This window comes from Gambusia affinis, linkage group LG07 (assembly GCF_019740435.1).
Source record: "Gambusia affinis linkage group LG07, SWU_Gaff_1.0, whole genome shotgun sequence".
NCBI lineage: Eukaryota > Metazoa > Chordata > Actinopteri > Cyprinodontiformes > Poeciliidae > Gambusia > Gambusia affinis.
Genome location: NC_057874.1, coordinates 6,039,749 through 6,064,796, shown reverse-complemented (window position 1 = coordinate 6,064,796; position 25,048 = coordinate 6,039,749). Strand labels below are relative to the sequence as shown.

Here is a 25,048-nt window from a genome sequence, read left to right as displayed (position 1 = left end):
CCCGCAGCAGAACGCCGAGACTTTTCGACAGTAACGAATGGGCCTGTTAACCAACTCATTGTTGCCTCCCTTAAACTTTGTGTGTCTGTTTGTCTTTGTTTACTGAGTGGGCGAGGTTGCTCCATTTACACAGTTGATCCAGTGAGCGGCTGGTTCACGAACGGAAAGATTATCCTGCGTTCAATCCCAGGCTGCGAGTCGCACTAGATTCGCAGATTAACAGTTCATTTGTCTTTTGGAGATCAGCGTCTCGTGGACGATGTTTGCTTTTCCCCTTTTGCACGCCGCTGTCTATCAGCCGATCGCTGAGCACCATCTCTCCGTTTCTGTCCACAGAAAGTGTCGCAGTACACCATTATCGTCCAGGCCACGGACATGGAGGGCAATCTGAACTTTGGGCTCTCCAACACGGCCACGGCGCTCATATCCATCACCGACATCAACGACAACCCACCAGAACTGACAGTCCGGACGGTAAGTCAACGTTGAGGAAAAACGTGAGAAAAGATTGACTTTTAGAATGTTTTGGGTTGTTTTTATTATCACTTCTGTTCAATGTTCAAGAATTATTCCGTTTGTTCAGCCTAAACGCTTCCTCGTGCCTTCTGGGTTCTTTGGTGGTTTTACTCCACAGCAGGTGGCCAGATGGATTCTGCTGCCTTTTTCCCGACAGAAACTTTTCCACCCAGCGATTGTTATGCCAGCTTGAAGAGCAAAGCAGCTTGATTAATTTAACAACTAGGACATTATGAAGATGAGCAAAGAGCATGGCGCTTCAATAAATCATTTTAACTGACATTTTGAGATCAAGAAAACAGATTTAGCACAGCACACGACGTCTGCTGTAGATGGAAAATTTAAAACAAGAAGAAGAAGAAGTTTCCGCCAAAACACTGAGCTTGAATTCAGACATTTGCTAGGAAAGAGATTAATCTCAGAACTTTTCAGGAAAAAAGTTTGACATTCCTGAGTTTAAAAAGTCCAAAATGATCCACTAATGGACATTTTCTGAGCTTGAAAGTTAAAAAAAAAAAAAATAAATAAATAAAAATAATTCACTTTTGAAGTTTCCAATTTTTTTTCTAAAGAATTTCTGAGATTAATATCAGAATTTCTGAATATTTTCTGGCAGAAATTAACTTATTTTTTTTTATTTAATAAAAATTTGTGATTTTAGAAAAATGATTAAGTTCTTTATTTTTGCATTTTTCTTGTCTCATATTTCCTCCATCCGAAAATAATTTCTATAAAACCGATGTTGTCATCGATGCTTCTTTTGAATTTGTCAAATTAATTCATAATTCACCAAATATGAAACAACAGAGCAGCAATTTTACCTTATCCACTCCTCAAATCCGGAAAGACAAAAGTGTACGCGACATTCAAATACGACAGATGTGTGTTGATCTTCAGATCGGTATGCACATATATTTTGTGTTCTCGGCATAAAAACAGCAAATTTAGCTTTTCCTCTGAGAGGCCAATTAAATGTGGGAATGCGCTGAAAAAACCTGGATGGCTGAGAACAATACTTGCAACTCAAACACAACATATGGGGGGAAGCTAAAAGGTGCTGATGAAGTTGGGTTTTTCTCTTCCGTCTCGGCGTTCCTCCTGCTTGCTCAGCCTCTGCCCGGTGTGTCTGCAGGCGTCTCCGTCCAGCTGCGTCGTTCGTGGCGAGAATTACTAGAAGACGCCGATTGGTTCTGATGAAGAAGCAGTATTCGGAGGCCGGGGCTTTCTCGGAGCGTGGAGGCTTTTGAACGGGAGCATCTGTCCCTTTCCCTCTTTACTTTACTTTTTTCCTCCCCGCTCTTTGTTACCTTCCGGGTGATAAAGCAGAATCGAATGCTGACAGGTCCGTTAGAACTGCTGTACTCTTTGTGGGATGTCAGAGATTTCAAACAGAAGCGCCGCTGTGCTTACTGCAAAGCGGACACTCGTTCGCTTTGTGTCAGGGTCGGACACTCGGACACCCACCTGCATTTTGCCAGCATGTTGTGTACCGGTACAGCTAAAGACTAACTCTACAGTGGAAGAAAAAGGTTGTGTGATTATTTTTTTTTAATCATTATTTTAAATGCAGTGTAACCAGAGGCCTTCACCTGACTATTGAACAGAGCTCATCTGCTTGTAGTTTCGGTGTAAATCCAGCTTTTCTTTGAAGCTCTCGGAGGTTTGCTGGAGAACAAACGGCATTTCAGAAACAAGGAACACAGCCAACGGTTCAGGAATAAATTTGAGGAGATGTTTAAAGCAGGTTAAGAACAGATCAGAGTGGAGCACTTCCTGTTATCTGTCCTGCCGTGTGGAAATTAGATGAATCAGCAGCAGAGTGGCGGGAAAATGGAAAGCGCACAAACACCTGTGAAAAGCCTCAAATGCAAAAAAAAACAAGCAAACTGTAAATAATAATCACTGTCAAATCAGGGTTTAAGGAAGGACCAAAGTGCGAAAATGTGCAGTAGAATCACGGGTCATGAAGTGCAGGCTGAATAATGAAAGAATCCAGAAACGAACAGTAAAAAAAAAAAAAAGAGGTTAAATGCTGAGTCAGGGGTGGAAAAATGACAAGCGCACCAGAGGAAGTAATCGGAGGCGATAAGGAACAGCTGCGACAGAACACAAGCGGGGAAACCTGAGGGAGAGAGACTAATTAACACGAAAGGAGCCGAACAGAGACTCAGAGAAACTAGAGTTCGAATGGAAAACACAAACGTTTATGGAGGAGAACAAACTCCCACAGAACAGAACAGACTGCAATAACAAACTGAGAAACTAAACGCAAACTTGCAAATTCATATGGCAGCACCCTTCTAACAATGATCAACATAGAAATGAGCAGAATGTCAGGATTTTTAGAACTTAAACCAAACAAGGAAAATAGACAATAAGAAAAGCTACACCGTTCTGACTCTAAGTAATTCACATATCTAACAGGATAAAGAAAAACAACAACACTAGTTTGCACAAATTGTGCTTTTGTGCAAAAAATGTACTTACAAAGCGATACAGAAGGACTAGCAGGAAAAGCATATTCTGTTGTTAGACAGCCATACAGCCTAACAACTCCTGACGGCGGGAAGGACCTGTGGTGATGCTCCTTTGTGCGCATAGGATGCAGCCGCTGGTCTCTAATGCAGACTTTTGCAGTGCTGTTTCAGTGTGAGGCGTGGAGTGGTAAGCATTGTCCAAAAGTGAAATTAGTTTTGAAAAGAGAACCCCGGTTTTTCCGGGACATCAGTCCTTTAATCCTGGAAATGTTCTTCCGGCGACAGAGGGCTGACTTTCTAATTATCTTTATGTGTCTCTGAATGTTCGGGTCCGAGTCCATCACTGCACCCAGATTCTACTGATTCTACTGAAAGCAAGAGCAAAATGTCTTCCCACTTGATAAATATGAACTCACTTGTGTGGATCTCAGACAAAATACATTAAAGTTTGTGGTTGTAACGTAACAAAATGGAAAAAGCAAACAAATACCTTTGCATAGCGTTGTGTATGCGCAACAAACTAACCAGGTTGTTATTAAAAGGCCGGTTTACATTTTCCTGGTGTGTGACTCAGATATGGTAATGAGTAAAAATGAATAAAAACCCTGTTTCTGTTTGTTTTTTTACACTACTTTGTCATTTTCTGTACTTAGCTTTTGCTTCCCACACAAACAACGCAATCTGGAACAGTTCAGTAATTTTTTTAAACATTTTTTTTATTATTTTCTGACAGAGGCAAGAAGAGTTTATTGGTTTCTGGTGGAGCAAAGAGACAGTATATGCATGTTAATTAGGCAAAATTACTCCACTGTTTGTAAACCAAGCTAATATATTAGTTCCAATTTGACAAAAGAAAAAGAGAAATGCTCTCAGGATTGGTCTGAAAGTGTTGTGTTATTACTTGTTTGTCATTGTGTTATGAACGGTGATAATCACGATGCTTTTAGCCAGTCTAATCTAATCAAATGCAGAAAACGAAGCACAAAGGTTGAAAATTTGAAAATCCAATAAAATCTAAGAAACAATTTATCAAAAAACTGCTGAAAATGAGGAATCTGGACGAGTCACTATTGAACATTTACAGACCAATCTCCCAACAATAATAAAGTCGGGCTTCTGTCACCGGGAGAACATTGCCCATCGCCACGGCGATCCAAACGTTTCTGGCTTCATCGGGTCAAAGGTTCTGTTGAGGTGGAGGCTCCAGCAACATTTGAAGCTCTAGGGAACAACTTTACCAGCAGACCGTGGCGCTTTGGCTGGTCGTTTTTACTGCAAAAATAATGACATTGAATTTTTTTTTAGGTTAAAAATATATTCTGAATTTATTTTAATACTGAAAAAGTAAGCACTAATATACAACATTCAAATTTCAGAGGTATTTTTTATTCAAATTCTGACGGCACATATTTACTTCCATAGTCGTTGCAAATCATCAAGAACCTGCCAGAGAAGAATCACTGGAGCAATTTAAAACTGAACTTAAATTTCTAAAACAGTTTGTAAATGATGAATTGAATGTTTCCTCAATGATTTATTTGAAAATAAAACCCACCGACTTAGGATAAAATATTGCCACCTCCCTATAATAATGGCCTAAGTTATTGTTTTGTTTGCCAAAAGTATGTATTTCTAATTTTTACATAAATCATCTTTTTTTGGGGGGGGGAATAAAAGGGTGGGGATTTTTATTTATTTATTATTTTACCTTTTTGCCAAAATCACTTTAAGCAAAATATTTCTTAGGTCATTATAATATTAAAGACTGCAAAACATGTAAGTTATGTACATGTACAGCGCTAATCTGAAATGCACTGTCAAAATAAGAAAGGAAAATAAAAGGATTTTTTGACAGAGGTTGCTGGTTTTGTTCTTGCTCCTCCATCTTCAACCCACCAACTTCCTGTTGCATCCCCATTCAGTTTTAATGAAGCAGCAGGTTGGGGTTTTTTTTTTTTCTAATTTTCTTCTCTGTCTACATTAAAAATTGCCACCATCTTTTAGCAGGCACTGTCTAAAAGAATGCATTGTGTCTGCGTCTACCTTACTAAAGTGCGGGCCCTGTGTGTCGGCCCCAAAGCGCCAATTTGTTTTTGTTTTTCTGCTCAGTAGTTATTTCTAGAGCAGATACGTGTTTGATTGAAGTTTGAGAACCAGAGCGGTTGTGCACAAGTCTAGCCAGCCCCGAACGCCCTCGTGAATTTGTCCTTCTGTGTCTAATAAAACGTCCGTTCTCAAAAGGCCGATCTTCTGCACGTTTGATTCGGCACATCCGAATCAAACGGTTCGGTTTGGGAAGGCTAAGCCGAAGGACTAAATTAACCAGGAAAAAGGGAGGAGGGTTAAATCAGAAGAGGAGGAGAGGAAAAGAAGTCATGTTACAACATGCCTTTAGTCACACAAATGCTAAATAAAATCAGTTAAAATGTCCAATGGGAAAACTGGATTGAGGGGTTAAAATTTACGCGTCTATCTTTGAGTGCCTGTCCCTTCACATCTAGATAAATGCTTCCCACTGTGCTGTAAATTCCTCTTCGGGTTCTCCAGCTGTCACAGCGCTTCCTCCACAAGCTAGTTTATGGGAGAGTTGTCTAAGATTGCAATATAATGAAGATCATTAGCCAGAGATTATTCCTACAGCTGTCTTAATCACAGCACTTATCTAATTACTTATTAAGACCTGGATTTGCTTCATGCACAAAATCCAAATTAAATGGGTAAACACTTAATTGAAAAATCCATTTGTTCAATTAAAGAGTTGCATCTGAGCAGATATGGTGCGGAATAAAGCGCCGCATTAGCATAATGGAAGATATCATTTTGTATTATCCGCATTTGGACAAATGCGCCTGTTTTTCCTCCCCCCTCTCCCCTCCTTGTTTCTAATATCCGATTTGCGCTGCGACCGCTTCGCATTCGTGCTTCTGTGGACAGCAATTATGCAAAATCCTCTAAAGATGGACGACGGCGCAAGCGAATGAGTCAAAAGTCAATAAATCAGGTTATTAGCAAACAGTCAAACTTCTATGCCGACATCGTCTTAATGTTTTTCTCTCCTGCTCGTCCATTCTCTTCCTCCTCTGTGCAGTTTTCCGGTGAGGTGCCGGAGAACAAGGTGAACGTCGTGGTAACCAACCTGACGGTGGTGGACCGGGATCAGCCCCACAGCCCAAACTGGAACGCTGTCTATCGAATCGTCAGCGGCGACCCGTCGGGACACTTCACCGTCCGCACAAATCCCATCACGAATGAGGGAATGCTCACGGTGGTCAAGGTAAAACCAAAGCTGCATGCAGTTCCGATTTGTCCCGTCGTCATCGACCGTCTCACCCGATGCCGTCACTTTGCAGCCGGTGGATTTCGAGATGAACCGCGCCTTCATGCTGACGGTGGTGGTGTCCAACCAGGCCCACCTGGCGAGCGGCATCCAGTCCTCGCTTCAGTCCACGGCGGGGGTCACCATCTCTGTGCAGGATGTCAACGAGCCGCCCGTCTTCCCCGTCAACCCCAAGACGATCCGTTTCGAGGAGGGCGTGCCGGCGGGGACCACGCTCACGGTGTTCGCAGCTCAGGACCCTGACCACTTCATCCACCAGATCGTCAGGTACGGGTCTGGAAAAAAATAAATAAAAAAAAAATCTTTGCACGGTTTGAATTTCCGGTTTTGAATTCTCCACGGACATTTGAAACACTTTTTTTTTGCTGCCATCTTGCAGTGAGCATGTGACGTGTCAGACAAAAACAATAAAACAGAAAAACAACAAGGTGACATTTGAAACTGTCTGTTTCGCTTTAATTTACGAAGTTACCAATTGCGATTAAAAACCTCATTTTCTAGCGAGTCCTCCTGACCAAGAGGCAACAACTCTTACAACACAAAATGTTACAGTTAAAAGAAAATGACAGGTTACGTTGCTGAATTGGCCTCCAGAACTTTTAGTTTGGATGTTAAACCACTAATGCAGTCAATCTCAAAGTTTCTTGTAGTCAGTTCCAAAGAGATGGAACAGAGTGGACTTACCCAATTCTGTCCAAAGAGACAGAAAGAAACGACAAATCATGTGAAAAAACCCCCAAAAACTATGAAGATAAACATTTCTCAGTGCAACTGTAGCAGAAATGTAGGTCAGCTTGAGTCCAAGTAAAACCTTGTAAAATACAAGTTCACCATTGGGAGTTCCTTCAGTCAGCTAGTTCAGATCACATCAATAGCATCCTGTATTTGTGGTTATTGACGCTACCTTAAGCAAAGAAACCATCAGCCTTCCTGTTTTCTGTTGAAGTCTTGCTTTCGCTCACTCTCCTGCAGCCTGAATCAACTGCATATGTCTCCAAGCTAGAGCTCCACAATGTCAGGAAAACATGTAATTGCGACATTTTGGTTGGACATTATATTAGTTGTGTTTCACCCACATTTTTCTCTGTATTTTCTATAATCATAATGTCTCAAAATCTCCTTACAAGTTTCAGCAACTCAGTCATTTAAACCTGTATCATGTAGTGAAAGTCTAGTGTAAAAGAGTGTTCCGATCAAGTCAATTAAGAATGTGTTGGTGATCTTTATGCTTAGTTGACAGATCTCAGCTAACAGGTCCATTTTTGTTATTTTGTTATTGCTGTATAATAACTTATCCATTATGACAGAGGTGGGCACTCCTGGTCCTGGAGGGCCGGTGACCTGCAACTCTTAGAGTCTCCCTGGTCCAACACACCTGAATCCAACAGCTGAATCACCTCCCTATTGCAGTCAGGTTCTCCAGAGTCCTGCTAATGACCTCATTATGTGACTCAGGTGTGTTGAAGTAGAGATACAACTAAAAGTTGCAGGAGAACCTGCCCCGGAGCACCAGGAGTGTCCACCCCTGCATTATGACGTGAGTCGCTGCCTTTCTCAGTCAGGTCACTTTTGTGAAAGAGGCCCTGATCTCAGTGGGATTTAATCTGGTGAAATAAAGTTCTAATAATAAAATAAATCATTTCCAGAATGAATTAAAAATCATTCAAAGTCCAAACAGAAATCTGGTCCTTAAGATGGGTCCATATTGAGCCAGACCGCGTCACAAGAACAAAGAAAAAGTCTCTCAAAGTGGAAGTGAGTACACCTCTATGTGAGCACTAGTGTAGAAACTAATACGCTGACTGCAATCACGGTCGTCCGTGACAGAAGTTTGGAACTTACATTTCTGGCCACCGGGGGAAAATCCACGTCCACTATTGGCTTTTCTATTAAAGCATTCGCCCAAGCAAGGCGCCGGGTTCGGCCTGAAGCGTGCCATTCATTTGTAGTTAAACATTTCCAATATTTTGTGCACTTCCCATATCGCACTGCACAAAATATTGAGCTTCACAGGCGTTTAATCAGCGCTGAAAGCTTTCTTCATAGCTTACGCCTCTGAAGCGGCATTTTCCGCTGACCTCCCAACCACGTCCCAGTTATCTCCCCGTCCCGTCAGTTGCCAAGCAGCCGGTGTGAGGAGGTCGTTCTGTAACAAGCTGGACAGCCTTCCAGCGCCCGCCATCCTCCTCATCGATCCTCGCCGTCGTAGCCGGGACGACACGCGGCGGGGACGGTGCCGTCCCAGCATTGACCCCTCTGCGGCCCTTCCACTCCACTGTCAGCACCAGATGGATTTTTCTTAATGTCAGGGAGGCAGCCGTGTCCGCGGCGAAACCTGGCGGAAATGTTACCGAATTGACAAAAGAGAGGTGAAAGAAAGAGGCGTACTCATGCGTGAGAAGAACCTCCGTCGATTCCTTTATGCAAACGGCCTGAGCTCATTTGCCCTTTGAAAGAAATTACTTTTCATGTACCTCACTCTCTTTACTCCCTCAACTCCCTCCCCGCTGACCCCAGTCATTTTCCTTCCCGTCGGTTGGTGTGTCTCCCATTGATGTGAGCTCAGAGCCGCTTTCTCCTCCTCGGGAGTTTTTCCAGTAGTCGCTCGGCTCACGGCGGCACGGTCTCTACTCCCGTATTCCCTTGAACCTCGCTTGAACCCCCGTGCACAAAAGACACAGAAATGCACAAACACCGGCTGCTAGATGCACACCGTCGACATGCAGGCGGGTACTCGCAGAGCATGACTGAAAACCCTGCGTCGTGGATGGGAGAGGAGCCAGCTTTGGCTGTTTCATGCTTTTCTGAATTTCTTGTCTTTTTGTTCACTCTCTCTCTCTCTTCCTCTCTCGCTCTCTGGAGGAAAGAGAAAACAAGATTATGTGAAGCCAAGACTGTTTGCCAGCTGATTTTACTGTTTGATGGGCTTTAAGAGGCGGCGAGGCTGAGTAAATGTGGGTTCGCGTGCGTGTGCTTATGCATTCCTTGTAAGTCTTGATTATTCTCTGCAAGACAAGGACACTTGTTTGGGATGCGAGATCGTGATGAAGATTATTCAGTTGGTAGAGACCTGAGCTGGAAGCTGGCAGGCCCTTGGACAAGCGGTCCATTTCAGAAATATTTATACCCTAATATTTTTTTTCTTTCACCCTTAAATAACGTAATTTACCGAGTTTATAAATCCCAGTCACGATAACAAATTTCGCTGGACGATAAATTCTCCCGGGAATTATTGCGATAAACGATAAAATTGTTCTAATGTATTGATTATATCTTGATAGGGGCATATTAATGCGAGTTCAGCCTCACAAATTTTAAAGAATTTGAATTAATATGAGTTACAACAACATTTAATTTCCCCTTTGCGTCAATAAAGTATTTTTGAATTGAGTTGAATTGAATAAAAAAAGACCAACAAACTTTAATTCTGTAAAAAACACTTTAACACTGGAACCGGAAGACATTTTAAATATCGGAAATAAAAGACGACGACAACCAGAAATAATAAATAAAACGGAAATAAAAACCACTTATAACCAAAAGTATAAATAAAATGGAAAGTGGAGTCTCTGTAAACAAAACTGCACTTGAGAAAATATTACTCATCAGATTAGAAATTATCAAATTATTTTTGGTTCATCGTGAGATTAATTGATCAACTGCAACAAGCTCAATTATATATAAATCCAAACAAAGCAGTGAAGCGGAAGAAAAATATTGCATGTTTTTTTATTACATTTCCACTTGCGATTTTTCATTACAGCTGAAACGGTATCCCCCATAGCATGATGGAACAACCGCCGTGTTTTGTCATGGAAAACTCTTTTTCACTGATTTTTAGTGTGTCAGTTATGGGGGAGAGCTGGACGCGAAGCACATCACACTTTTCAGACTTTTATTTGTGGAAACGTCCGGAAAACTTTTCGTCGTTTTCCTTCCGCTTCGCGCTTGTGCTGTGCTTTGTGTTGGTGGATCACAGCAAAATCCACTGTCACAAAAGAAGAGATTAAAGGGTGTGCGTAAAAACGAGTAAAGATCCCAAAATCTTGATTCTTATGATTGAAATTCCTTTTAAATGTTTTTGCAAAGTACTGAAATGTCACATCGCATCACAGTTGATGGCGTTCCGATGACAATAAGGAATTTCCTGATGTTCACGAGTGGTGAATATCCAGCCGGGTTTATAAAATGTGCCTCAAAGTACAGCATTTCACTTCTTCAATGTAGGAACATATTTTGGCCAGTAAATCTGAATACTTCCTATATGTTTCTATTGTTAGTTTATTATTGATATTTAGACGTGGACAGAATCTTTCACTATGAAGATCTCCAGGAGCCAGAGCCAAAGATTAGGGTTGAACTTTCTGTAAAACTAACAACAAAGTCCTCGGAGATGCGGTACGACATTTAGCCATGCCGGCTGCAAATAAGTGCAGCGGGGGGGGTGACACCTTGCTGGCAGAGGGAGGAGACGAGAGCGCCAGGAGCCACTGCACGAAGAGCAAAACGGCAAGCTCTTACAAGGAGAATTATTTCTCTTTTCGTGAGTTTATGTACAGTTAGAAGTGGATATTTGCATGTGCTGTTTCTTACCGTCTGACAGTTTAATTTGCTAAACGCCAGAATAATAAGAGATTTCGAGACGTTTTTATTGCTTTTCTCAGATTCTGAAGTTCAGCTGCACTAAGATTTCTACGCTTTTAAACAATTCAGGAACGCAAAAAGGAGGCTGTCATGGCTGTGAAAGCTTTTAATTGGTTAATTCATAGCATTTTAGGGAAATGGGTATGTTTTAAGAAGACTGTGCTTGGACGCACTGCTCACTTGTGTGACATCACGGCGAGATTGAAAGAAAATTGTGGCTCTCTGGAAGTTCGTTCATACTTCGTTCAAATTTTCAATTCTTGAATGGGCCGGGTTCATTTGCTCAAACAATTACACACAAGTACAAACATGATGGGAATGTCCAGCCATCATGGGTCCAGGAAGGGGAAGGTTTCTGTGTCCTGGAGATTCACTGGTTTTATTCAATGTGTGCCTGTTAACCCCAGAACGTAAACAAAAATGGCCTGATGGGAAAACGCTGGCTACAGCTAGCAGGACAGAAGACACAAGTCCTTTGCTGGCATGGGCTGAAAGGCCGCTCTGCAAGGAAGAAGCCGAGTTATAGTTTGCAAATTCACACGGACACGAGGGCGTTAATATCTTGTGGTTCTGGTGAAGCTGCTTTTGAGGGTTTTATCTGAGAACAACATGGGGTGGCATCATCATGCTGCAGGCAGTGATTCTGCAAAACCTGTCCACTTCTATAAATAGATGGTGTCATAAAAAAAATAACACTACCTAGAAATATTGAAACATCTGAAGACATCAGCCCAGCTTGGGTCAAAATGGGTCTTCCAAACGGACAGTGACTCTGATCATACCTCCAAATGAGTTGTAATTGACTTAAACGCCACAAAGTTAACGTTTCGCATTGGCCTTCACAAAACTCAAATCATAGTACTCAGTAATAAACTGGTAGGTGTGTGCGTGTGTGAGCAAAGCAGCCCACAAATCTGACTCGGTAACACTCGTTCTGCCCAGAGGAATGGGACACATTCAAGAGAAGTGAATGGAAGGACATCAAAAATTCACCAAGTTGTATGAAGCACCATTAAGAAACTTTGAAAAGACAGCTAAAAAAAACACAACTCTAAAAATTCACTTAGTTATGTTTTTTTGGGGTTTTTTTTTTTTTGCATCTGACAGAAACGTCTGATTTAATGTCAGACAGAAGAAATACAGTGTTTTGGTTTCAGAACGGGGCTTTAGCTGGAGGTGATATTGGTTTACTGACTGGCTGACTTCTGTCGGCCTCCGATTCTCTCTCCTTTTAATTAAGCCTCCTTTTTCATGGCTGTCATGTCCCACTGCCCGTGTTTACAGATAAACTCCACTGTGATCTCTGTCTCACCCCGTTTTCTTTTCCTTCCTCCATTCTCTGAACCCCGTCTCTTGTCGTTATGGCCGCACTCTGACCCTCTCGCGAGACTCGTGATTAAACCGTTTCTCGTTAGACCTGGCTCCCTTCCCTGCCTCCTCCCGGTCAGCTGTTGGCGGTTATTATCTGCGTTAATGAGATTTGTAAATGCGCTGATGACGGCGACGGCTGCCGTGCGGGTACACAGGGCCGGGGAAGCGTTTACGAGCCTTTCCACAAATGGACACAGGACTTTTCTTCGCTCTCGATGCTAATGAGCTGCCGCGTTCATAAGTTTGACGAACATATGTTCTGCTCTCCTTGCCGCCGCGGCGTTTCAAAGGCACTCGGCTGCCGCGGCTTGTTATGGTAATGAGCATTCAACCTGATAATAGCCACTTTGGATCTACAAATAAAAAGCTTTAGAGTTGCTTTTTATCGCAGTACCAATGAGCTGCAAAAAGTCATGATGTAGAATATATAAGCCTATTGTTTTACATGGAATTGAAGTCTTGTTTTTGTTCCGTCTGTCTGTCGGCGCAGGTACTCGAAGCTCTCCGACCCGGCTAACTGGCTGAAGATCAACAGAACCAACGGTCAGATTACCACCATGGCCTTGCTGGACAGGGAGTCCATGTACGTCAAAAACAACATGTATGAGGCCACGTTCTTGGCGTACGACAATGGTAAGTCTGGTAAGTCAGGATGAATGTGTTTAACCAACAGTACCCAAAAATTAATTACCGTTAGAAAAGTCGTCATCCATCTTGAACTTGTTCACATTTTGTCATACTGTGACAAGTTCCAATTAATTTAAGGGGATTTTTATTCAACATTGTCTTGGCCCGATTATTACACCCTGTGTGGTTTTTCCCTGACTGGGAGCGAGAACGCAGCCCGTTGAATGTGACAGGTAGCCAATTAGAAAGCGCGGTGACGTAAGAACGGAGGGAATCCCAAACAGTTGGCATGGCAACTGAGAGTCCGGTGTAAATTTTTATTACTATATGTTAAGGTCATTTTTATATCTGTTTATTATATGTGGTTCTGTTTATTCTGTCAATAATGTTAACTATAAAAAAACATAACTCACCTCCGAATCATAGTGCAGCAAGTAGAGCAGCTGCTCCCGCTGTCTTTTATCAAATGCCTTTTCTTTTTGTTACGTCTTTTAGCGTCTTTTGAGTCCACAAACTATCACTACTGCTTCTACATCTATTCTAAATTCACGTATGGTATGTTGAGGGTTTTGCTGGATTTTCTTCTGGAATCAGGATGTTCATGAGTGGAATAGGTTCATGTGTGGTGTGTTGCTCCTGCCGTGTTGTGTGTGGTCACAGAGGTTTGGAAAATCGGCCCACAATCCTTAAATCGTGTCGTGTGAACCAGACCTAAAACTCACAAGCTCCTCTCGTCTCGACCACTGCCCTAACGCTCTATGACTCTAGTCGCTATGGTAACATTTACATATCCCTTCAAAATAAGATACAGGTGCGCCACAAAAATGAACATTTTGCTTTTGTGAAAATTTTAACTCAGGATAACGACTAATGGGAGCCCTAAGCTTATTTCTCTGCAACGAGACGGTTCCATCTGGGAGTGATGAGAGACAATGACACCCGAAATGTTGCTTATGCACAGGTTGCTTGGTCTCTATGTGGTGAAGCAGCTTGAAGCTTCATTGTCTCATTGACGAGCCGGTCACCATATCATGCATAGCATGGAATGTGGGAATCACTTACCGGGATAAATCCATTCTCTTCTCTGGGCCTTTTCCTTTTCGCAAAGAAACTTTCCAAAGACATCTGATCTGTTTCTTACTCATTTTGCTGCTTGTGGGCTCAATGTTGGCGCGCAAGACGTAACCGGGAGAATCCGGTTAAAGGATTTTTAAAATAAAAGATCCTCCAGACTCAAATAATACATAAAACGGAAATATTTAATTATTTCTTGCACGGCCCGGTACCAATTGGTCCATGGACCGGTACTGGTCCCCATTCCGGGGGTTGGGGACCACTGATGAACATGATGTCATCTATGACCTCATTAGTGAGCTCACTGGACTTATGGTGCAAGGTCTTGCTTCTGATTGTTGCTATGGAAACAATCCGATCAGTTCTGCATAACTCAAGCTGACATAAATACTTAAATGAAAAGTAATGTTTTTTATTTATTTAACATCAAGAGATTAATAGATTTGTATATGATTTAATTTTTGCATTTGTGGTTTTCTGTACCTGCTGTGGTATAAATCAGTGATCCCCAACCTTTTTATTATCGCAGACCGGGGTTGGGGAACACTGGTCTGTACTTTTAAAAATCAGTCGCTCCACTTATCTTCAGAAGTCACCTATTTCATAAAGACATTCTACCTTCATGTGATTCATTTTATTCATTAACACATGCAGGGACGGCTGGTATAAGTGGGCTAGTATGGCTAAGCCCTTGATGACATTTGCAAAGTTGTTAAAATAAACAACTTAAAATTAAATACCTTTAAAAATATATATTTTTATTTTCATTTAAAAACATATTGTATCTTGTTTCATTTTATCAGTGTGATTGTACGGGAGCGCATTGCTACAGAAGCGCTTTGCTATCACGAAGGGGAAAAACAATTAAGTGATACGTATCTTGTTTAAACGTGACAGTTGTCTTAACACAAGATTACTATTGCGTTTATATAAGATACGTGATAACGCTTGGAATTTCATATATACTAGCCCTTCAAATATCCCCACCAGCCGCCACTGTATACAGCTGTTCTTTTTGAACAGATGGTAGAAATATTTACCTATAAGTTGTACCCCGAAGAAGTTTATTCCATGTTTTCTGCAGCTCAACCGACTGCAGAAAACACACACATCAGGGTGTGTTTTCTGATTTATTTTAGTTGTAGTGGCTGGGTGTTTTCTTTAGCAATGATCAAACTGAAAATGTGAAGAAATTACATTTTCACAAAGAAAATAGAAGGTGTGTGTATGGGTGGGAAGTGGGGCCCACCCAAGACACTTTTCATTTCATTTCCCTCTGGCTATTCCATTGTTTCCCATCTTGCCTGCTGTGCTGGTGTATTGAAAAATGTGTCATTTAGTTATAGATGCAAAGAAATGGAAGGGATTTTGTCAAAACATGTCACTTCTTCTAGGTTGATTTTTTATTTTTATTTTTTCAAACTTTTGATGTGTTCCCGTTCTGAATAGTGCATGTATGTTGGAATCAATGGTGTGAAGTTAAGCATGGTGTTAGGTTGCATCTGGACTGGGTATGTTACTTTCTTTTTTTTTTGGTCATATTTTTGACATCTGTGAATGAGATTTTAATTCTTCAACAGATTAGATCATCGTTAGCCAAAACGCGCATCCCTCAACCCACAGGCCCGACAATCATGTTAGTGGCAGCATCATCTTATAGGGAAGCTTTCTTTATTCCGGCAGTGACGGAGAAGAGGTAGGACTTGATGAGAAGATGGATGGAGCTATTCAACTGCTGAAAAGGCCCAGAGAAAGTTTAGATCTCAAATACCCACAACGTTGAAAGATTTTAAAGTGGATTTGGATCTGACGGAAACACTAGCAGCTCTGACGTGATTGCACTTTAAGTTGGTTACATGAACACCAATGCACGGCACACTTTGCAAAACTGCACGTATCCGGCTCCTTTCATTTTATGCTGTTCTGACACAAAATCCCAGTAAATTCCATCAAATGTGGTAGCAGAATGAACATTTCAAAAGGGTCTGTATTGTTTTGCAAGGTGTGTCAGTCAGCCTGTGACTTTGTGTGTCACTGGAAAATGACAGTCTGACACACATTTGTTGTATTCCCATGAATTTTGGCGAAACGCCTCCCATAGGCATGTTTCTGTTTTCCTGCAGCGCCATCATGAGGCTGCCATTAGAGCTGTTTCCCCCCAGACATTTCATGCACTATCGATGGTCTTCCATGACCCTTAGCACTCATCAAGATGAGCAGTCTTTAACATTTCATCAGGTCAAAATGCTACTTTTAGCTCGAAGCCCTCCTGAGGAGCCATACCGAGGTGCTTGGATGCTGTAGGATCTTGCTTATTTCCTTTGATAAAGATATCAAAGAGGTTTATTTTCTGCTTTTCTTGTTCAGAATCAAAGGACTAAGTGGATCAGAGCTTAATCAAATAACCTATTTTCTTACTATTTAGGCAGGATCATTTAGAAATTTCCCAGGGATTAAGATGGAAGGTGGATTTGTGGGGAAATTACACTGGATCTGTGTCTTGTGCAGCCTTCAAATCATGCCAAGACAGTTTAATTTAGAAAAAAAAACCCAAACATCCCAGATTTGCCCCAGGGGAGGTTTAAAATGTGTGCAGCACACGGAGCCCGCTTTTCTTTTCTTTTTTAGATTTTTACACACCTTGAATTAAGCTGAAGAAATAAATACCCAGATTACATTTAATAAAAAGCTGCGGAATAAAACCTTGGGAGGAGAAACGCTCTGAATAGGACGCGGCATGGAATATGAATGAAGACGGATGGTTTGTTTCATAAATATGAAGCTGTACAGATGAAAAAGCATTTGCAGCTTTTCAAAAAGCTTTTCATGCACCCATGCATAGCAATAAATATTAATCCTTGGCTTTTAATTATTTGTGTGAATCGTCCTTTTTCATGGCTGAATGATCGCAGACCAAACAACTCAGTGAATTTTAAAAACATTGTTTCCACGAACCAGCGCAATTTGTTGGGCGGTTTCCTTAATCTAGACCAGATTTTACTAGTCAAGCCAAAACTATCCCTATAAGGTGCAAATGTAGAGATAGTTGGTCAAAAGCCCTTTAGCAAATGTCACCTAAATTAATACAAGCAGTAAAATAGACAGACTCTGTGAGGGTTTACAATGAGCCGTACTTCTTTTCATTGTGACCAGACGGCTCAGGCTTTTTCAAGGGTTCCACATACGCCGGCATACTGTGTGTGTTCTGTGAGCCGTGCACACTCTGCACTCCCTGGCTGTGGAGCTGGATTTCATAGTCGAGCATTTTGATTTCCTACATTTGTCATGACTAATTCCTTTGTTACCCACGATCCAGTTGGATGCTAGCGACCGAAGATTTCTGTCAAGCTTTGTAATTCTGGATTTTGGAGCTTGAGGTTCTTCTTTAGCGCCTTCTCTGTCCATGTTGATGTAAAACTCACTTCACCGTGGATAGTGACTTTAGGGGTGGACAGAATATTATCACAGTCTGACAAACTGGTACTAACTAGTTTAGTTGATCCAGTATTTTGGTTAGCTAGCTTTTGGTTGGCAGCATTGAACACAAGCCCGTTAGCATGCTAATCGTACCTTTTCCTTAATTTCAACATCCTTTCCACTCTGACTTTCACGGCATTTCCAAACAGGCAACATTTCAAAAAGTATAACACCTTGTTTGTACATGACCATGTCAGGACAGTAAGACAGAAATGTTTTGTTGCATTCTGGCCTCTCTTACCTGGCAACAGCATTTTAGCCGGACCTAAACTCAAAGGCTTGACGACGGGCTCCAGAGTGAAACTTTTTAATAACGCAATGGGAATCTTGTCCATAACGTAGACTGAAAACATTTGGAAATGTTGACTCAATCAAGTCATCTTGCACGTACGCCCTCAGGCGCAGAACAACAACAACAACAACAACGTTGGCGGCCCTCCATGTTCTGTCTGGGCTGCTGCAGCTGTTCAGATTAACTGAGGTGTTAGAACAAATTCTGCTCGTTGTGGAACATTTATGCCATTTGCAAAGAGAGATATTACATGAGCCAGATCAAATTTAAACTCTGTATAAGTAAAAGCTTCACTGCATCCTACAGGCCAAGCATTTGAGCTACATTGTTTCCAGTGTTATTTGGGTTTTAATCCTTGTTTTCAGTTCACTGTTGCTTAAATACAGAAGGGCTGAGCTTCCAAAAAATGTTTCCCGTTGCATATCCAAAAACATTCTTAACGCCTGAACTTAACCTTTGACTGACTAACGATAATCACAAAAAACACTGAAATGTTGTCAAATTATTTACTTATTAGCCGATGTGAAGTTGTTGGCCAAAAATAGAACTTGTAAACGATTTGTTATGCAGGAGCACCAATGGGAAATAACATGATTCAGACTTGTGGTGTTAGGATCAACAGTAGTCGACCAAATGTGGATTAAAGATAAAATACATAATACTCACATTTCTGGCCTCAATTCTTGTTTTGTTTTTTTAATCTGTTGAAGTTGTCTGTCGTGTTAAATTACCAACCTGGGAAGAAGAATGAATAGTTTCAAGACATTATCAAAAACCCAAAATTAATGTAAGATCCATGCCTTTGAAGAGTGCATGCAAAAAAAACAAAACAAACCTTTTATGTTGTTAAAATGAAAATTGTTTTAAAAATAAAACTACACACTGAGGCAGGATTTCAGCAACGAAATCTCTGAGGGGAAGTTGTATTTTGTCACACAGCCAATACGACGGTCACCAATACTGCTTCCATCTGCATTTATAAACTCAAAACACGCAAGGAACCCGCCCTAATAATCAGGCTGTCCTTATGTGGCAAAATATAACGCATTAATCTGAGAGACGGCGGGATCATTAGCGGAAGGCCGAAGCAACTGTTTGGGAACAGAAAAGAGGAGAAATAAGAAAATCTGTGATGAGTTGTGCGAGGAAACGAGGCCTGGGTGAGAAACACTGGTGGAAGATCACAGAGGAACAAAATCTCTTCACAACATGTGCAGAACTCGCCACGGGAGGTAGACATGTCATTATCCAGGCTCGGATACAGAGGGCTCTTTTGTGCATCGACAATAGAAAAGTGCAACTGAACTTTGCCCCACCCCGAAAAAAAACAAAAAAAGGAAAAAAGAAGCCTTAAGATGATTCAGAGAGCATACGTCATTTGTGAAACATATTTGGGCAATTGTCACTTCTGTAACATTTGCTGGTAATGTGGCTGAATATAGGACATTGAGTTTGTAGATGAAAAACATGAAGAAGAAACACACAAAAATTAGAATATTGTGCAAAAGTCTTACATTTTTGCCACTTATTTCAAGAAGTAAGACTCATATTCTATATAGATTAATTTTACATGATGTTAAATTTTGGATTTTATGTTCACCTATAACTGAAGCTTGCAGTTGTGGGATGTGCTGTGGTGTCTCAGGGGTTAAGCACAACCCACATATGGAGACCTTAGTCCTCAATGCGGCTGTCGCAGGTTTGATTCCCGGCCTTGTGACTTCCCCTTCTCTCATTACCCACTTTCCTGTCAATTAACTATCAAATAAAGGCCACTAGAGCCAATAAAACCTTAAAGAAAAAAAAAAAAAGCTTGCGGTTGTGTTAACCCAACATTATGTGGAAAAAGTGAAACGTGGAAGACGTGTTCAAGCACTCTTTGGTCAAAATAATAAAAGAAAACCCATTAGCTGCCGGTGAGCATCCTCAGCAACCACCTCAGCCGCTGCAGCTCTGTACGAAGACAAATGACTAAAGCTCGGCAAACAGAGAAACTCACTCTGTGTTGAAGTAGGAGGCACCCAGGTGTTTTCTCTTCTCCTCCGGTGAGAAATGAGGGATTCGACGCCCCGAAGCGTGCCAGGCGCAGCTTAAAGTTGTTGACTGTCTATTGATTCTGGAGACCGGCGTCAACAAGGGGATATATTCCACTTTGATTGGAATTCTCTTCACTTATTCTACTCAAGCGAAGCGTGAGCGGCAACAAAGCACCCGGCCAATCATAACCGACAAGACAGTCGATGGGCCTCGGGGCGCCGGGCAGCGGACCTTTGCTTGTAGTTGATGCACCAGGCTGCGGCGTGCAGCGGAGAGGAGTTCATAGGAAAAACACTGATGAGCTGCCGGAGCACGCTGTGAGCTGCGCCTCATTGGGAATTTACATCGGCTTGCTGACAGACCGCTCGGAGGTAGCTGTCAACAAAAAAGAAGTCAAGGCCACAATAAATCACTGTTTGTTCAGCAGTGCAGTGTACCCAGAGTGCATTGCAAAAGCAGTGACACGCAGTTCATTTTGTCCACATTTTGTTGTGCACCTACCTGAAATATGTCTTATCCCGTTTTGTTTTGGAGGGGGGGGGCTTGTACTAAGCCAATATAAACCAGCCCATAATTATAGATATTAACTCAAAAGGACACATTCATTTTGTTTGCATTTGGGTTCAGCTCGTTTGATTTAATACTTTTATAGCAGGGGCGTCAAACTCGTTTTCATTTTGGGACACATTAAGATCATATTCTCAAAATTTTTGCAAGAAAAATTGCAATATTTCTGCTTAGGTACGAAAATGATTGTGACTTTTTTATCATTCGCAAATAAGTGTAGAAGTAAAATATACCACCACCTGCAGGTGGGAGTTGGCATCACTTAAAACCAATGTCTGACAGTTTTCTGAAAAATTTTCAGTAAACTTTGTTAAGCACAAGCATAAGAAAAACAATGCGATTTGTTGATCTTGCGTTAATTTTCACGATCACTGTAAAACTGGAAGTATTGACTGATGTAATTTGGCAGTAAACGGATAAAAATCGAATTGATTTGATTAATATAACAATATTTAAGCACACAATTGTTATCGTGATGTTATCTTTATGTAATGTTATACCTCTGGAGTGTTTAGGGACCAGATAAAAAGCTATGGCGGGCCAGATTTGGCCCCCAGGCCTTGAGTTTGACACCTGTGCTTTGTAGGACCACCTTTCCTCTAAACCCACCTGCTCAGAGTTGCTTGTGAACCCAAATCACTGGAACATCGACCAACATATTTGATGTGTATTGATGGTTTTGACGATGACACTCGACAAAACGTAACGTTTGTTCCTAGTTTCTCAATCAGTGACTGAATGTTGTGTTCGTGACATTTTATCTTTGTGTTTTTATGATGTAAAGCACTTTGAAGTGCCTTGTTGCTCAAATATGCCGCATAAATAAACTTGCTTGATCAACTGATTTTCTTCTACATGGCATGTGGTGCAGGAGTGTTCTCATTAATTTCTTTCTATCTTTCAAAAGTTTGAATCCAGAGTGAAACAAAAACAATATGTCCATGTTTTATGTTTTCTCCTGGAAGTGTTTTTTTTTTTTTTTTTTTTTAAAGAGATAGGATTGTGTTGCATCACTTCTTCGGGAGCAGACGTCGAGGTGAGAAGTTGTAGAATTAAAAGGGAAATGTTGCCCATTCATGTTTAATCGATAGGACTTCTGGTGCTTAGCGATTTGTGGCTCCTTCATTATTTACACGGTGAAGTCCGGGATATTTTCAGCACCGCTGGTACGACTTGAACGCAGACAGGGTGGTGCGGCGGGAAGACAGCTGGCATAAGTGCAAGGGCAGTTTGACGTTGTCTCTCTTAAAAATGCAGTGCGTCTATGAAAAAGACAGACACGGGTTTCGGCGTTTGTTGCTCGTGAGCTACTGTATTTATTTTTCTGTAGTAATGGTGCCATTACAGGTTCTAAAAGCTGCATTTGTGTGCTAATGCGCCACCATACTGTGTAAACACAGATGCCGGATTTGAGGCGATAACAAGCCGGTTGGTTCTGTTCTTCCTCAGCCTGGAGGGCGCAGCATTCTGGACATCCAGACAGGATTTCTCATCTGGATCGATGGGACAAGATCGTTCTACTTGGCCTCAGACCGTCTTACCTCAGCCTGGGTTCAGATCAGACAGGCCGGTCCCTATCCTTCTTACCTGCTTGTGTCCCATTTAAGGCTGCAGAGTGGAGATTTAATCTGTTGTATGTGGACTCATGGACACAAGCAGTTGAAGACATATCCGGCACATATCCGGTCCCCTGCTTGGGACATTTATCAGGGAAATACATTTCATAAATGTTCATGTTTTTAAAACAGCTCCATTGCTAATTTTTTTAAAGGATGGAATGTAAATATCCTTATCAAATTTAAATTTAAATTGTAAATACAGACTGAAATACATATATATGTCACCCTAATTTTTGTTTAAAATACCCTTAGAATGTTGCACCTCTCTGCTTATTTATTTATTTTTATTTTTTTTGGTAGTGGGTACCATACCATTAGGCTGGCCTTTGCCTTCATACACAATCATCTCTCTTCATGTCTGCGTCTAGGTTTTCTACCATTGAGTTAGATTTCTCCGGTTGAATTGCGACCGAGCCAATCAGGGAACAGAGGTCCATGTTGGCCACACCTGTTAATGTTTGAATTAACATTAACAGCACTTCTCTCTTTGCAGTGGAGGATGATTGATTACAGCGCAGGTAATTTCCGATCATCTTCATAGTGTCAAACTGGCAAAACTGTTGACAACTCTTACCAGAACTGCTGGAATCCATTCAGATGTGTTGGTTTCCTCCCACTGACCCACAGCTATTAATCTTAATCCGTGCATCTCTGCATAGTTTATCCATTTCAAAGCCACTATGGATTTGTCTTTGTGGTCGTTGTCTTGTTGGGACGACCACTTATGTTAAAGGTTTCAGGTGTCTTGCTGTTAAGATGAAGCTGAAGAATTAGATTCACAAATTCAATCAGCCAACATAGTAGCTCATTGATAGGCTCAAAGATAACTGGGTATCTTTGATCCTGGACTTTGTAAGGGCAATGAGCAGGGGTCGAGGCTAGGGTTCAGTTTTTGAGACTTCCACTACTTATTGAGTCTCATCTCAGAAAATCTCTGCTTGGCAAACAGGCTGTTGTGCACTTACCTAACTCTACTGCTGAACACATAAATGCCTGTTCCTTCCAAATGTGGCAGCATTTAAAATTAAATAAATAATCTTTACTGTAGTAGCAAATTTGTTGCCACGAAGCATTGACAAAGAAACAATCAACCAATCCTAAATCTCTGTACTTTCACGGTAAGTTTGCGTACACTGTAAAGTTATTTTCATTGCAAAGGTTGAGCAGGTTCAGCAGCTCTTGACAAATTTTTGCCCCGACGTCAACAAATTAGTTGGAGTCGAGTTCTGTTGACGACCACTGACTTACACCAAGGTGGCTGTGGTTGGCTAGCAACAAATTTTGTAAAGTATTTACCTTCACAGTAGAGTTCAGTCTGATTTTGATGCTTTTGAAGTTTTACTGATAGGAAAGAAGCCAGAGGCTTTCATTCCTGTGTTCAGCAGAACCGACTTTAAACAGCAGCTAACAATATTTCAAGAGCACTTTTTCCTGTTAGCAGCCAGGAACAATACCCAGGAAAGAAAAAAGAATAAATTGGTCCTGCGTTGATCTGGCATTGAGAACCATACCTGAAGTGGTTATAATGATGAGCTTGTTTTGAAAGGTTAGTGTTTGACTCATTTCTCAGGGGGGATATGCAAAGAGCACATAGCAGAAATCTTTATGACTCTCACCTCAGACAGTTCAAACTCTTCAGGGCAATTATAAAGGCAAAGAAAGGGAACATCTGCTGGCTGTTTCCACTCATTTGTTCTGTGTGTTTGGCTTTCATGCATCCTCCCTGCACTTCCACTCCTTAAGCAGACACAACACATTGTCTTCCCCGTTGTTTCCTTCCTTGTGTGTTTTCTCAGTTCCACAAAGGACTCGTCCGCAACTATGCTTATGAGAAGGAAGCAGTCCTTTCTTCTTCTTCCCCAGTGTCCTGTCATTCCATCTGAACTCTTTTTTAAAAGGTGTCGTCTTTTCTGTCTTCCCTCCTTCCCACAGGTTCGCCCCAGGCCAGCGGTACCGGGACACTCCAGATCTACCTGATTGACGTCAACGACAACGCTCCCGTGCTGATACCCAAGGAGGCGCAAATCTGCGAGCGAGCCCGGCCCAACTCCAGAATCAACATCACGGCTTCGGATGCCGACGCCGAGCCCAACGTCGGGCCGTTTGTCTTCGAGCTGCCTTCGTTTCCTGCCAGCATCCGGCGGAACTGGACCATCTCCAGACTGAGCGGTAATTAAACGCTGCATGCTGCGTTTGAGACTAGATCTTGGTGAAAACGGACCACAAAATATCTGCATTAATCTTCTGGATTTGGGGGCGGTGGCAGCTGTAGGCAGTGAGAGGGAAGGTCCGAGTTTAACAAAACGTCTCGGAAAGCTCGCAGCGAGGAACACGGGTGCCTTCTAGCCTTGACGTACGATCTATCGTTTGTGACAAATGAGATCCATTCGTCTCGCGGTCCCCCAAGCAGCCGATCTGTCACCTAATCCAAGAGGATGGATGCATCACAGCAGCTGTCTTGAGGACAAATCTGGTCACATACCTGGATCCGACTCCCACAGAGGCTCTTGTCTGAGGCTGAGTAATAGATGCTGAAGGTTACACACTGTAGTTTTAGATGTTTCTGCCTTTTCTGCCTTCAGTCAGACATGTCAGAGTGATTGCTCGTCTTGAAGCGGCTGATGCCGTTCACTCACGCGTGTGATGTAAACAAAGAGTTGTTTACGTTTTAAAAGATGTCTTATTCCGTCTTCCCTCTTCTCACCCACCTTCGACTTCGGCAGGCGACTACGCTCAGCTCAGACTGAGGATTCCTTACCTGGAGGCAGGCGTCTACGTGATCCCGGTCATAGTGTCTGACTCTGGGAACCCGCCTCTGTCCAACCGCTCCATGATCAGGATCAAAGTGTGTCCCTGCGACAACAACGGGGACTGCAGTGCCACGGGGGCAGTAGCGGCCGCTGGCCTCGGCACCGGAGCCATCATCGCCATCCTCATGTGCATCATCATACTGCTGAGTGAGTAGAAAGAATGGCTGCTACTGACATGAGTTTGAGAGAAGGTGCAATTT

The 25,048-nt window shown here is 42.0% G+C and overlaps 1 protein-coding gene across 3 annotated transcripts in view; it reads left to right on the top strand.

The window, feature by feature from the left end:
* The window catches only part of LOC122834324 (cadherin-4-like), a 301,525-nt gene that overhangs the window by 267,006 nt on the left and 9,471 nt on the right, over positions 1-25,048 (top strand). For 2 of the 3 annotated variants that reach the window (XM_044122664.1, XM_044122666.1), the window contains 6 exons: positions 337-474; positions 6,082-6,267; positions 6,344-6,597; positions 12,836-12,987; positions 23,971-24,207; positions 24,762-24,995. In XM_044122664.1, the coding sequence (XP_043978599.1) occupies positions 337-474; positions 6,082-6,267; positions 6,344-6,597; positions 12,836-12,987; positions 23,971-24,207; positions 24,762-24,995 (1,201 nt within the window). The remainder of the gene's footprint in view (positions 1-336; positions 475-6,081; positions 6,268-6,343; positions 6,598-12,835; positions 12,988-23,970; positions 24,208-24,761; positions 24,996-25,048) is intronic. The other variant, XM_044122665.1, reaches the window with a different exon arrangement.